Source organism: Epinephelus lanceolatus, chromosome 12 (genome assembly GCF_041903045.1).
Source record: "Epinephelus lanceolatus isolate andai-2023 chromosome 12, ASM4190304v1, whole genome shotgun sequence".
In the NCBI taxonomy this organism is placed as follows: domain Eukaryota; kingdom Metazoa; phylum Chordata; class Actinopteri; order Perciformes; family Serranidae; genus Epinephelus; species Epinephelus lanceolatus.
Genome location: NC_135745.1, coordinates 19,963,250 through 19,978,109, shown reverse-complemented (window position 1 = coordinate 19,978,109; position 14,860 = coordinate 19,963,250). Strand labels below are relative to the sequence as shown.

At 41.9% G+C, this 14,860-nt stretch overlaps 1 protein-coding gene across 1 annotated transcript in view; it reads left to right on the top strand.

The window, feature by feature from the left end:
• Nucleotides 1-342: 342 nt before the first annotated feature.
• LOC117272335 (rho GTPase-activating protein 29-like) overlaps nucleotides 343-14,860 on the top strand; it is a 34,831-nt gene continuing 20,313 nt past the window's right edge. The window contains exons 1-2 of the mRNA XM_033651201.2: nucleotides 343-506; nucleotides 1,180-1,559. Coding sequence (XP_033507092.2) covers nucleotides 1,271-1,559 — 289 coding nt within the window. The 5' untranslated portion in view covers nucleotides 343-506; nucleotides 1,180-1,270. The remainder of the gene's footprint in view (nucleotides 507-1,179; nucleotides 1,560-14,860) is intronic.

Below are 14,860 nucleotides of genomic sequence, written 5' to 3'. Positions count from 1 at the left end.
ACTGTTTACTGTTTTTACGCGCATTCATAGGCCGTCGAACGATCCCATTTTAGTTGTTATAATACGAATATATGATAATGTTTTGGTCGAGGCAGAAAGTTACAATCACAGAGACGCTTTATTAGATGTGTCCTCACAAATGTAACAAGTATTCAATAAAAAAGCATCACATTGTCTCCGCAAGTTAATGTAAAACTCCTCTAGTTCAATAGTTACCCAACCGTCCGCCTACATTTGAAAGCATCACAGCTTCGTTCCCTAGAGAGGGTCTGGCCAATCAGAAGGCGTCTGCACCGCCACGTGACAACCCGACTAGTAAATTACGATTGACTTGAGAGTTGCTGATTGTAGGCTACTTTCCGATGTACAGTGACTCAATGCGGACAACTTTACGCCGTTGTTGGAGTTAATTCTTCTAACGGAAATGCCCTCGTGTTTTCAAAGGTTCCGTTAAGTCAAGTTTTCTTCGGTTATCGGGGCCATTATGTCAGTAAACTGCAGAGCAGGTGAGTTTAAGTATCGTTTTTGGTTTTTTTTGGCTGTGCCAGCAAAGCAGTTTATAACCCGGGTCGACACAGCATCACTTTTCATAGTAAACTGTCCGGAAAAAGAAATGTTGAGGTCGCGCTGTCGTTGTTGAGATTGTACTTCATTTTTGCTCTTTTAACTCACATTATGTTAACTTTTATTAGTGTTCTCCTTTTATGAAAATGTGTGGCAGCCGGTTTATGTATTGATAGATAACGTTATTTTACCAACAAGCTAGCTAACGTTAACAGCAGTTGCTCAACTTCACAGCCATTGCAGGTAATGTGAAAATACTTCAGTTAGGTAAATCCCATTGCTCCAGAAGGAAACATTTAGACTTTAAATTCCGTAAATAACCATAAGAAGTGTTAAGCTGGCTGTAAAGTCTAAAATTAGTGTAACAGACATAGTTTATATTTTAGAAAACACAGAAAAGACACACAAGTAGGTGGGAGTGGTGAAGATGGATTTTTGTTAGTTTAATTTTTTGCATTTTGAGTATATACTTTGGCTCCTCTGGTTTAAGTGGTTACTATGCATGTGTAACAGGTCTGTACCAAGTCACAGCAGATTAATAAGTGTGTGTAAAGGAGACCCTCATCCACCAAGACACACAAACACACCATCTTCACACACTATTCTGTCTTCCAGCCATCCAGGGTCCAGGGCAGCGTGTTAAGTTCAGGGGCTAGCTGGCCTGCTGTAACCCCTGCAAAGGGTGGCATCTGGAGTGGCTGCTGGGATGCTACGAAAGAGCAGCAGCAGCAGCAGCAGTGGTGGCGGTGGGACTAAGCACACCCAGGGTCTGCCACGACATCTCCCCAAGACCCACACGGGATCTCTGTCTGCTGGATCCACCAAGACCTGGGACATAAACCGCAAGAACCCCAATCCTCTGAGCAGTATGGGGCTAACGTCCAACCTGATGGGGGCTCCAGGAGTGGACCCGGAGTATGTGATGCATCTTGTGAATGATGTACGGGGGTTCGCGGATGTGTTGCTCCATCTCAAGGAGGCCTTTCAGTGTAAAGGTGAGTTAAGGGGGGTTCAGGGTTGTGGAAGACCATTTCATGACATAGTTGAAGACAGAAAATCCACCTTCAGATACTTGTTACCTATAATCAGTGTTGCATGCTCAGTGTGATTTGTGGGTTACACACTGATAACAGTGTAGAAACATTTTTTTTGAGTGCGTCACTTTTACTTCAGTTGGGATTTCTCACATATCTTAGATAGACTTGCAACAAACCCCAGATAGTGAAGGGAATGTGTTGCACTCAGGTGGTGGCCCAGAGAGCAAATCCACAGCATGATAAGAGCAAGAAAGTTAGACTTTTTCCACTCAAGTAAGTCCTTTAGAGGAGAGAAGAACACAACTGTCTTGTCTGTAATGGATTTCTCTTTGTGTATTTGCTTACCATTTGTCTAGAAAGAAGCCAGCGATGCTATAGATAGCTAAAATAGTCTGCCAGCAAATTCCGTTGCAGTATTGACAAGATGTCATGTTGTCTTTGTTTGGCCAGTTGTCCACAGTTGCTAAACACGGCAACAGCTTTTTAAACAGTGTTACAGCGAAAACATTTTTCTTTGATGCACAGTTAGTATACCGCACAAACACAGCCCCTTTTTTTTGCTTTGATGCCTTCTGTGCTTACACCCACAAAGTATAGGCCTAGTTGCACTCACAGAGGATTTAACCTCCAGGAAGGATCTGTGTGTTTTTGTGATGTTGCAGATAGATAACCAAAGCTCAAAGTTTGTCACAGTGACAGATAGCCAGAACCACCTGTGGAGTCTCAGTTCATAGTGTGAATAACAGCCCCACCGCTAACGTGCTGGTGCGCGTGCAGTGTTGTTGTAGCGTTTTAACAACTACACAAACCCGACCACACACGGAAGACACCCAAGCAGCCATAGGTTATCTACTTTCTCTCTGTTTTTCTCACTTGGTTTGGATGGCTTTGCTCTTGTTTGCAGACACACAGAAACACTCCACCCACACAAGTGCTCACAAAGTGTTCAAAAAGGCTTCACAGTAGTACACACACTGATAGTAACTTAGGGAGTAGTATTATTTTTCAATATCTGTTTATCTGTGCATATATTTTCTTTATCATTATCAATCATATCACTGTGAGCAGACCTCTGATTTTATAGTTTGCTGTCTCCTCATTGACAGAGGAATTTCTCCCTGTGGATTAAAATGCGAGACTTCCACTATCACAACTACTACTCCTGCTGCTCTGCTAAAAGATACATAGGCCTACACACACATTCACACATGCTGAGGTCCATCTGCAGGTCTGGAAGTAGGAGTGAGTTGTTTAGCCATTCCTCTGGCTGGAGGAGTAAGGCCTCTATGAGTAAGCCTTGGCTCGCGTCGTGCTGAGTGTTGCTCTGAGCCATCGCAGAAACATTTGGGATACTCACCTCCCCGTTAACAACAGCTCTTATTGAGCAGGTGGGGATGAAATCATGCCATATGACCCTCTAATATCATTCAGCTATTTGTCATTTGGATTAGCAGTTTATTTTCGTTTGCCTTTTCGCAGGGACACTGACACAAGCGGCTTGGCAGGACAGTTCATGCAAGATGCTGCCACCATAATGTGGTTTGCTGTCCAGTCAGAAGTAAACATTGAGTCATTTTCAATACAAATCGCTAACAAAGACGGCTTGAGGATGGTCACAGTTTGAATACAGTCGAAATCAGCAGTCCTCCCAGCTTTGAATACACACTGTGATCTGAGACAGTAAACCAAAAAATGAAACATCAACCATGTTCCTTAAAGCTATACCGGGGAAGCAAGACATGTCCATGGTCCCATATGTGAGTTTACGTAATGGTGTCCAGTTGTGTGTACGTTGTGTGTACGTGTAAACATCCATAATTAGATTGGATTAATGTCTTGTTTTTTGGTCTAAGGGGTCAGGACAGGCTGGAAAAAGCAACAGCCAGATGTTTCTTTACTACTGAAAACAGGTTGTGTCTCTATTTTTGGTAAAAGCACATTAGATAAACAAGAATAAAACTCACCTGACTTGTGTGTTAGGAGTTTAAAACGATGTTAAATATAAGCTAATACTTAATGTATGATCCCCAACAGTCTATCACATAGTCTGGTCGGATTGAACACACATCAACAATGCTTATGTGTGCTAACATTATATTTAATTAAAAATGTATGGCCATAACAATTAGCTATATGAGATTTTCTTTTTTAAAATTTTCATGAAAAAGCTGTATTTTTATATAACTGACCTTCAGCATGTTCACAATCTTCACAATATCATTAATAGGAATGTAAGGTATTTCCTAAAAGAAATATTGCTTTGCTATGTCTCTGCTCATAGTGTTATTGTGATGTGATTTTTCTGGCTGCACTAGGTCTCCATGTAGTTTCAGAAAGCTGCAGGAACAAGGGAGTGAGGGAAGTGGGGAAGAGGTTAGCGAGGCACATGTCAGCTCTCATGTTATTCTTTTCATATTTGGAAAGGTCTGTCACTGGAGTACTGTGTGAAACTGACACAATGCTTTTTTTTGCTCAAAGGCATGCGCCTGTTGGGATCTGGCAGGTTTGTATTCCCCTCCATGTGTGCGTCATACAGAGAAAACTCAAAGTGTTTAGCTTGGAAGATGCTTATTTTTACTCTCAGGACACCCACCGGTTTTGAGCTGGAGGCACATGCACGCAGCGTGTTTGGTTGACGGAAACCCACAGTGACCGTAAGCTTGAGTTAACTAGACCCACCACGTTCGCACCCACAGCTTCACACTTATAGATTCCCCAGGGTCAGATTTGGGGTGTAGATTTACACTTTCTCCCATAACTGGGTCCTCGGTCACAGCGATCGCAAGAGTTGTTGCCCAACAATGGTGGAGCTGTCAAAGAATGTAACCCGAGGAAAAAATGCGAGGCTGTATGAGTTTTGACTGAGCAGGTGACCCCTGTCCCCGTCTCCGTGCTGTCCCAAGATGATCTTTGTCCACTCGCACGTTCCAACACACGCTGTTGATCAGTGAACCTTAACCTCTCACTGATTTGCATCACACTCGGAATTTGATTTGATTGTTTAACCATTACATTTCAGATAAATTTACCCAAAATCGCAGCTGTGATGTGGCTGAGTTTGTACTCACATATTAAAACATATTCCAGTTCCCCCCAAATGTCTACTGTCAAAAAGTGAAAGAAAACACAATCATATTGGTGCATCAAACCACTCAGTACATTCTTGTGGTATCAGTGTGTGATTAGCATTAACAGTGAGGCACTTTTTCTAATGTTGAAATAACCTCAGCACATAGAGGGTGGCTCAAATTCCCCTGATGTCAACATTACTAGCATTTAATAGTAACAGCACTTGACTAGTAATAGTACAGCATTTCCAGGGCCAATATATCACGAGAGAAATGCAATAAAAATGTCAAGATATTTTCTCCTTTCTCATTCTGACATTTGCGTTTGACTCTGCATCGCTTCGCAGAAGACTGCTCGGTTAATGGTTTTAATCAGGATGAAAAAGGAGTCCTCCACACACAGCCGAGCCGCTGTCCCCCTCCCATCCCCCCACTCTCCTGCATACTCTGCATTCCTTTAGAACAAATGTTCACTTGTAGCTATAATGCCTTCAATAGACTAATGGTAGGTGTGAGGCAGATTGACTCTGAAAACTCTCCCTAAAAATAATTCAGCCTAGATTTGTGGACATAATCACGACTCACCAGGAGAAATAAAGTCAAGGTTGTGTCAAAAAACAAATTCCAGGTTCGGAAAAGTGGAAATTTGACCCCTGTTTTTTAAGGAATCTACGGGAAATATCTCAAGGGAGCAGTTGCAGTCCTTGTAATAGAGTAAACATGCCAGTATACTCCTGTGAGTATATGTCAACTGCGAGGAGTCCTTTTACAAAATGCTGCTGTTGCACAAGCTCCTGTTTCTTAATACTTTTACATCCTTGTTTTGCTTTTACTTTTTTTTTTACCACACAGGAACAGAACAAGTGTACGATTCTCTCAAATATGCAGGAACAAAACAAAATGTGGTCTTTATTATCAAGCCAAAAAAGTTGAGGAATGTGTGTTGAGAAATATGTGGTGGAAGTTATGGATAGTGTACAGGGCCAACAGGGCTGAGCAGGATGAGGTTTTAACGTTGACTGGCTTTTTGTACAGCAACAGATAGCCAGCAGGACGCTGTCTGAAATTCGACTTCCTTGAATGTGTCTTTGCTTATTTTAGCCTTTCAGCCTCAGGTGGAAAAGAGCAACAAGAGTGTTTCACGCCAGTTTACAGTTCTACTTCAGGGTTGAACAAACAACTCAGCATAGTTGCGGAACATGAGGTGGAGAGCTTATTTACCACGGATAAACAGAACATGTTTTGCATACAGCGCTGTGCTATGAGAGGAGAAGACGTTTTAAATGTCTTAAAATGAGGAGGAACATGTCTAGCTGACTCACAAGTCCTTGTTTCACTATAAGAAGTGTGGCTTTCTTCGACTGTCGGTGTCATCATGACATGATAAGATCTGGCTGTCCTCCAGTTAAACTGCATTGTTCTGTGTTTCACAGTGCCAGTCTGTATCTGTGTGGTTGTTGTCACAAGGGCAGGCTCTTTTTTTAGAGCAGTATATGATAAAATGTTTAAGTGGTTGTATCTCAGAGGCACTTCTTTACCTTCCTACTGATTGTTACGCAGTTGTTTATTCATGGACTTGTTTTTCGTCCTGCTCAAAAAATAGGATTGCAGTTGCATGATCACAAGGGCAATAGAAAATGATAAAATGCATGCCCTAAAGTAGGCTTACCGGAGTAAATGCTGGCATTATATTCAATCTATCCTGGTCTTGAAGAATGAGGCCAATTTTCCAAATTTAACCAATTTAAAAGTGTGTTTATTGCCTATAAAAGCCACCTCCACTCTCTAAAACACACATCCAGCAACAAATATCTCCCCTCCTCACACAAGTGCCCCTGTGCCAGCTAAAGTGGCCACTTGCGGGTGGTGCCTTCAATTGAGAGAAAAGCCAAATTCTAGCACATAATAGTTTAATGGCCTGCTGCTCTTAGGAGAAAAGAAAGAAGAGATTTGTTGGGCAGTAACTTTCCCCTGTGATGCTGAGGGATGTTTTTGTGCAAGCTTGTGGTTGGGGTGTGTTTCCTGGGGTGGGATTTATGGTTATGGGCCCTGGATGTTTATGTAGGAGATTGGTCATGGCCAGGGGTGGATTGGCCACTGGAGCTCCTGCTAGCAGGGGGACGTCACTGCCGGGGTTGGGGCAGCTACGTGCTGAAATTTACAGCTGGGGATCAGGCCTGAGCAGAGCGGGGGGCTGAGTCAGATTTGTTTTTTGTAGAATACCAGAAACAGCGAACATTATGCTTGCTCAGCTTTGAGCTGAGACACAACAAACACGTAATTATGCCTGCCCCAACGAATTCTTACATGCTTTGTGCAACATGTTTGAAACAATGACTAATTTCTGTTGCCCAATACAGTAGTCTCCAACATACATTCCCATACTGTAGTACAGTGGGTTTCAAACTGTAGGACAGTGGATTTCAAACAAGCTCAAGCTCAAATCTCAAGGCAAACCTGTCTTTATATCTGTGCACAGTAGCTTCTATAATGTGTGCTATCACTCTTACATAGGACAACAACATAGGACAATGAAGATAATAAAAAATAAGACAGGTAGCTTTCTGTCTACTGACAGTTTTTTATCTCTTTTCTTTTGGTGGCAGATGGTCTTCGCTGGTGCTTTGTTGTAATTTTCTCCGTACAATAAAGAGATCCATCGTCCCACCTACAGCTTTCTCCTTTTAAATTTCACCATCCCTCACACTGGCTGCCAATCAAGGCTTTTGAGGTGTCACACTTAGAATTCCCATGTATAAACAGCGACAAAAAGGTTCCCCATGAAGGTTTTCTAAATTAAATTAAATTAGATTACATTTTTTAGCTAGTGTTTACCGCTTTCTTAGGAAAATAGGTGCACACAATATACTGATACAGTCAATTAAAAATTCATTCATAACTTTTATTGCAATAACAATGTGTGGTTATCACAAAATCCCATGGCACACCTGGATTGGCATCATTGCACACCATTTTAAAACCACTGCTGTTGTAAGTGACTTCACTCAGTCAGGAGTGAGAGACGAGGACATCAGTCAATGCTCCCGAGACAAGTAGCTACTTGGTTTGCATGCTGGTTTTTGCTGGCAAAAAAAAGAGATTTTGCCAAACAGTGAAGCTGATATTTCAAATTTGTTGTAGATTTGTGCTATGCCCGTTTTCTTGGGCATATCTGGCACTTTTTGGGGGTTGTCTTTGGAAAATTTGAAACTATTCCAGATGCTTGACGCTTTCGATATCTTGCTTGCATATCTGTAACCCCTTCATGTGTGGTCCAACTCCCGTAGTGTTGGACTGTTGGTGACTGAATTTGGTGAGAAAAAGTTGGAGTCACATATCTATCGTTAAGTTTAAGAATAACTAAAAATAATTAATGTTGATGCATAATAAATAATGTTAGATAATTGTTTTTTAACTTACAGGGTATTTGGGATTTGGGTTCATGTATATTCATATACAAATAAAAAGACAGAGCATTTAAATACTGATTTTGACGTCAATTACCATGGCATCAATCGGACAAGACAAACAATTTAAATGTCGCCACAGCATTTTATAGACAAATTGATTAACTGTGATTAACTGTTGTTTAAACAGTAAAATGAGACTTTAAAGTAGATTTGTTACTTTCTTCATGGATTTGGACTAGAATCTTTAAGCAGTGGTTAATGTGCGCAAACTTTTATTTCTCTTCCTCCTTTTCTTGTTTGTCTCGCGTCCCTTTGTACCTGTTACCCTGTGATAGACTGTGTGTTGATTCAAGAATGCATTCTTGTCATGCACCTGCCGTAAAGTCCCCCAAACATGTAATGAAGTGTTAAAGAATTAGCCTGGCTGTGACGCCCAGACCTCACAGAGTGTAGTTCACTAATAGGCTGAGAGGAGGTAGCTGTTTATGGAGTGCCTGCTGTTTACTGTCTGTGTGATGTCTGGGGCCCGCTCTGTCTCCAAACAAGGCATGGGAAAGACAGAGCGGCACCCAGCAATGCTGCGTTTGTTTGGACAGAGGGGGGAATTAGCATTTGGAGATGGTTTCCTGACCAAACAATTCCACCTGTCGCAGATCGGGTTGCAGGCAGCTCAACAATGCAAGCCGAGTCTGTTACAGTGAGTGTTTAATGTTTTTTCGCCCTTGTGGTTTGTGATTGGTGAGACTTGTGGATAATCTGAGTATTAAGTCCGAGTGTCTCTGTGAGATAGACAAAAAGCGGCAATATCCGTCTGTAGGGGAGCATTTGGGGTGATGACTGAGTCACCACAGAGAGCAATGCGTCACCACCCTGGAATGAGTTGCGAAGGATACACATCTAAAAGAAAACCTGAAAATCCTCTGCTGAGGGTGTAAATCCGTCACCCTCTTTCCAGAGAGGAGGAGGAGGGATGCTGATGGAGAAATGTGGCCTCCTTGGTCTTTCAGTAAAGCCTTGCGGCTTTTTCCCAAGCAGCACTGTGTCACCAGAACTGCCGAGGCTTGTTTCATGTCGAGCAGATCGCGTGTCCAGACAGGCCAGTTGATTGCCTGTTGTTATCAGTGGGGGGAGCAGAGGCTGTAACCTCTGTCAGGCCACCTGAAGATTTGGATTAGATTGGTCATTCTCTGCACCAGGCTCACAATGAGCTTTGTTAGACACAATGGGACCCCCCCACACACACAACAATATAAGGGGGAGACATTAATTTAAAAGGCAAATGTTTGAGGTACTGGATTGTGTTAAAGTTGAGTCACCACCTAAACCTGCTTGAAAGTAATAGTTCAAACATATGTGTTATGAGTATTTAGCAGTATTCTACTGTTTGCACATCACTCAGCATTTAAATCAACAGCAGAGACGTGGATTTTTCTGGATGAGTGGTTTGAGGAGTTTCTGTTGACATTTATATCCCTTTTTTCAGGTGAAACTGGTCACTAGTTGAGTCATTTGTAAACGACATTACTTGAAGCTTCAGACTTTTTACAGCCACCTTTCAAGTCTCCAGGGTGTATTTCCTTTGGTGAAACTACGCCAAAATCATTGGGATTTTTTAAAAGAATATAATTAACATATTCAGTGCTGCTGTTTACTTTAAGAGTAAGACTTAGAGTAAAACATGTGCAGACATGTAGATAAACTTCTTTTTTGTTTTGTTTGCGGATGATTGTATAATAGATTTTGATAAGTTTTTTTTTTGTCATTGAAGCACCTCAGAGGCAGGGATGTTTCAAACCTAAAAATAAACTATGCAGAATTTTCCTTGAAATTAAAATGCATATGGTATATATATTCCACCAGCGCACCTAATGATCGGTCCAGCTCCAAAAATAGAAAATCCTAACATGGCAGCGGATGTTTTAATCATGGTGGGCTGCCACAAATGATTGAATGCGTAGTAAACCCTGGAGACCCTGCCCTCTGCCTGTATTTTCTCATTTTCTTCTTAATTTCTTTGCTTGGGACGCTTATAGGCATGTACCCCGATGGCACTTGGGTGAGGTCAGGGCTTCATAAAAAGGTAGCAAACAGGTGCCAGACTGTCGCCAAAAAGATGTAAATATAGTGAGTCAGAAAGCCAAATAAGAGTGAATCTAGGGTTGGCTTTGACTTTCATTTCTGCTGGCAAGTGTGTTTAGAAACTTACTGACAATCCCGCATAGTATACCTTTAGTGTTTTGGTCTTAGTATGCATGTTTCGTTGCAAACTAGACTAGAGATGTTGGAGATGTCTAGTGGTAAAGTCTTGCTGTCGTCACACCATGGAAGACTGATGGAAACCTATATAAAAACCTTTAAGCTGCCAGATGGGTGCCTTTTTGTTCAAAATTGAATTAACAAAATGTTCTGTACTGTTAGAGCTAAACCTACTTACCATAATTGTGTTTTGAACACTTAGCTGTCAGACGGTGTGTAACAGCAAAGGCTAGACTGGAAGCATGACTGGTATGACTGTCGGGTACATGTAATGGATCTGCTGCAGCATCCCGGTTACAAAACTAATATAGAGCTGAATCAATCAGCTGTCAAAAGAAAAGAAATCGTTAATTGTTTAAATGTCTTTTCAAGCAAAAATGCCAAATATTTGCCGGTTCAATTGTCTCAATTCTGAGCATTTGCTGCTTTCCTGTCATACACTGTCGTTAACTGAATATCTTTGGGTTTTGGACTGTTGGCCAGTTTGCAGTATAATCTCAGGGTTAAGAGATAAATGTATACTTTTTCATCATTTCTTTAGTTGTAGTAGCAGTAGTAGTAGTTGTTAGTAGCGGTCTCAAATCTTCCTAATACTGCAACTATTTTTTACTGTAACGTTATTTTCCTAAAAGGGAGGGAGGTCTTGATCTTGTGAAGAATAAATGAAGCAGACTGAGCGTGAAGCGTGGCTGGGACACCAGCTCATCCCACCACTGTAAAGAAAGACAAGGCAGCCTTGAGCTGCGTTGGCTTTGGCAGGGGGTCCTCCTTTAAACAATATGGCCCAGCTCTATGCCTCAGCGCTGTTATCTCTACCAAAACAATGGCATGGCCTCCACAATTGGCTGCAAATTTCCAGTGCGCTTTCTGATGCCATTGTTGTGACAAAAGCACTCACCACTGATTTTTACCAGCTTTCTCTCAGCTGTCTCACGCTGCAGTGAGCACGGATCCTCTCACACAATTCAAAGGGCAACAATGGTGGCGATCAGTATGAGCTGTCACACAAAATTTGACCTTGTTTTGATAACTTTATTCCCATTTCTGATTGTTAAATACAATTCTTTTGTTTGATTTTTTTTTAATCTGCTTTTGTAGGGTGAAGAATTAACAATGATCTAAGTAGCCTAATTGCACACAAACTGTGGAGTTCCGCGATTAGCCCAAAACAGGCACATGTTGGAGCCAGAAGTAGGAAGACATTTTGAATATGTTTACCCTGACTCATCGGATGTAGACTGTGGCTGTAAGCCGGCCATTGGTCGGTTATTTTAGCTAGCTTTCCCGATCCTCTTATCTATCTGCTTGTTATCATTTTGAAAATTGCCTTTGCTACAGGAAACAACCACTGAGCTAACAACCTACACGCTGAAAATGGAAAGTATTGGCAAGGATTTGGATTGTGCATTTAGGCATGCCTGCTTTGATTTTTCCGTGAAATGCTGTTAAGATCTACGAGGAATAAAACAACTTGTCAACACACCGCGGAAAAGCCTAGACTCCGTCTCACAGGACTCTCATGCCCGAAGTTGATTCAGTTTCTGACACAGTTAGTCGCAGTTGATTTGCCACATCTTTTTACCCTGGCAGCAGCATGCACTAGTGAGATTAACTTCACCAATGTACCTATCCATTCCGTTTCCCATGAGCTTCTGCGATATCGCTGTAATAATGTTCTGCAAGGGCCGCATACAGCTAGCAAATCATCTGTGGTTTCAGCGGGTCCACTGAGCTCCTCCAGAGCTGAAATATAAATCAGACTTCACCTCTATGGCACTGATTATCAAATTATGTTTTTCCTTTTTATCCTGGGCTTTGCTCTGCCCAAGATGATTGTGATTGGTTAAAAGAAATACAAACAAACCAGAGCTTTTTTCCCCTGATAATGAGTGCTTCCAGGCCTTTCTTTAGCACTGACACTGCACGTTGGAGATAAGTCTTGACTATGTGAGACTTGAATATGTTTGACAGCTCTATATAAGAAACACAGTCTGAAGGGAATATGCACAGGAGCTGGATGTCTCTTCCCAAGTTGAGAGAAGTTGAAGTTTGAGTAGTTGTCGGTGATGCTGCTGGTGTCCACGCATGATAGGTAGTGGTTTTTTTAACCCCCAGAGTAGCTCTGCTCTCATTAGTATGGACATGGTCTTTGTTCACTGAGGCTGGCTGTCAGTGTAAATATCCTTAATTGAAATTGCTGGCTGCTATTTGTTTGTTTGTGCCACTCCATTACACCGTTTTGACTCCGCACAGTGGAGCAATTTTGACAGCTGGCAGCGGGTGACAGTAAACAAAAAAATACAGCCAATACAAATCCATGAAAAAAAAACATGCTCTGATTGGCTTCAGTTCCAATCCAGCAGATTGGCTCAGGATATCCCTCCGCCTTTGTTACCACAACATCACAGCTATTGTTATTTCCTCACAATTTGTTTCCCCTTCTCCTCTCTGAAGAACAGATAAGCCTAATTAAATCCTGCTCTTGTCAGAGGACGGGGAAATGGGTGATCCTTAGCAACATTACTGTTGTGAATCGAGAGCAGCACCTTTAGTCATGCCTCACTTTAGTCATGCTAACTGAAAACTCTCAGGTGCGGACCTCATTAGGATTGGCTGTCATATGCTAATGGTCAAACCACACATCTTTGATAAGGAATCTTCAAACGCCACTGAGCAAACCAAAAGTACCCTGATGAACACAACTGAGAGGGAAGGTAAAAGGAAGGCAGGGGTGCTTATTGAAGGCCCATTGTGATTTTCAGTAGGGAGGGGTACCTTAAAGTGTGTGTGTTGCAGGGCCGGGGACCTCTCGCCCTGGGGCAGAGGGTGAGCAGGTGATTCCCCCCCCTCCCCCCTGCTCTACAGGACACTTTTTCTCTAATCCTTGGGAGGTTGGATTGGAGGTTAGTGCCAGGCTTCTAATCAGCCCTGGACCCTGGTGCTTTTCTCATGTCCTTTAATTTTGTGTATATTTGGAGAGCGTCTTCAAGTCTTCTTTGTATTACAATCCCTAGTAATTCATAATCAAAATCTTTTCTTGCCTTGCCGTGTCTTCATTAATTTCTGTTTCTCCTTGTGTCTTGTGAAATAGTGTCACAGATGGGCTTATGTCTGGGTAGCTGATTATCTCTTTTCTACCATGTTCTACACAAGCCAATTAAATTAATATGAGCATGTTTTTGAATAAGAGAGGAGTCAAATAGGTAACACTTACACACACACACACACACACACACACTCAGGCTCTCATTTTCTCGCCTCTGTAATTCCTTTTAACGTTCCAATAAATTCAGTCTCTCATCTCATGCTACTGCCTGGTGGGGTGGCCTTGATGAAAAACAGATGACTTTTCTGTTTCCAGACGGTGTCCCTGCTTCTTCTAAAGCAGCGGGTTAGATATGAACTCACCTATTGCCTGGTGCCAACTTGCAGAGGCTCCGCTGATTAGCCTTGCATCAGAGTGGGAGACGGGCTGACTATCTTCCTCTCGTGTTGTTTGGACAAGATTCGTCTGTTACGGCTTTCCTTTTTGGCTCTTATTTCACCTAAAGAGCTTAACTGTATATAAAACATACTGTGATGCTTATTTTAAAAGTAAGGTAGGGTTGCTCTGAAATAATCAACACAGAGAACTATAAAGTTGTGAAGAAGAGCATTTGTTGAAATACATAAATAAAGATCAGTGGTGTTCTACCCCCGACTGTTTTGCGTTGCTCTGCAGGAAAAGCGTGCCTATCATAGCAGGGTGTCTGATAGAATGTGATATGGTTGGCAAAATAAAGGGATGGACGAAATTTAATAGCATTTTGTACATTCTGTTCCTCCTCAAGTGTCATTATCTGAAACCTCATCAGTAACAGAGAGATATGCAAGATCCTCCTCAACTTTTTTTTTTGCTGCTCATGCTGTCTTCTGATTGCTGCATGAAAAAATATGCTTGTATAATAGCTACCATGTGCACCACTTCAGTCACCTTGAAAATGTAATTACTGTATCCTTATTTGGTATGAGTGCCCTTTTATTGGATGGCATTTTACAAATTGTATCGTACATAAACTCAGACTCTGCGCCACAGTTGTATTTATTCAGTGCTTAAGCAGTAAAAAGTCAAATAAAAAATATGGCACTTAGCTGTCACTCTTAACTGACTGACACAGTAAAATGTGTGGCTTTTATCATAACTGGGGCGTTTCTCTGAAGTCTAAGTTTGACTTTGCCTTACTTGCGATCACAAAAGCGCCAAAAGCACGTCATCTCTGTGTTCATCAAGTCTACCTGTGTGACAATGTGAAAACCATGACTGACGCAGTGTGACCTGTTTACATAGACAAATGCCTTTTCCGTTGTACGTGGTGTCTCTCTGCCTAGAGGAAGCAGAGAAGTTTCATCACACCAGCTTTATGCTGCAACAACTGAGTTAGTCACTGTCTCTCAACCCCAGCTGTCTTCACACTTTTCATCTGAAGGCACAACCGTGAATACAGAAACATAATGGAACATGTACTGTATTACTTGCCCTGAAGGA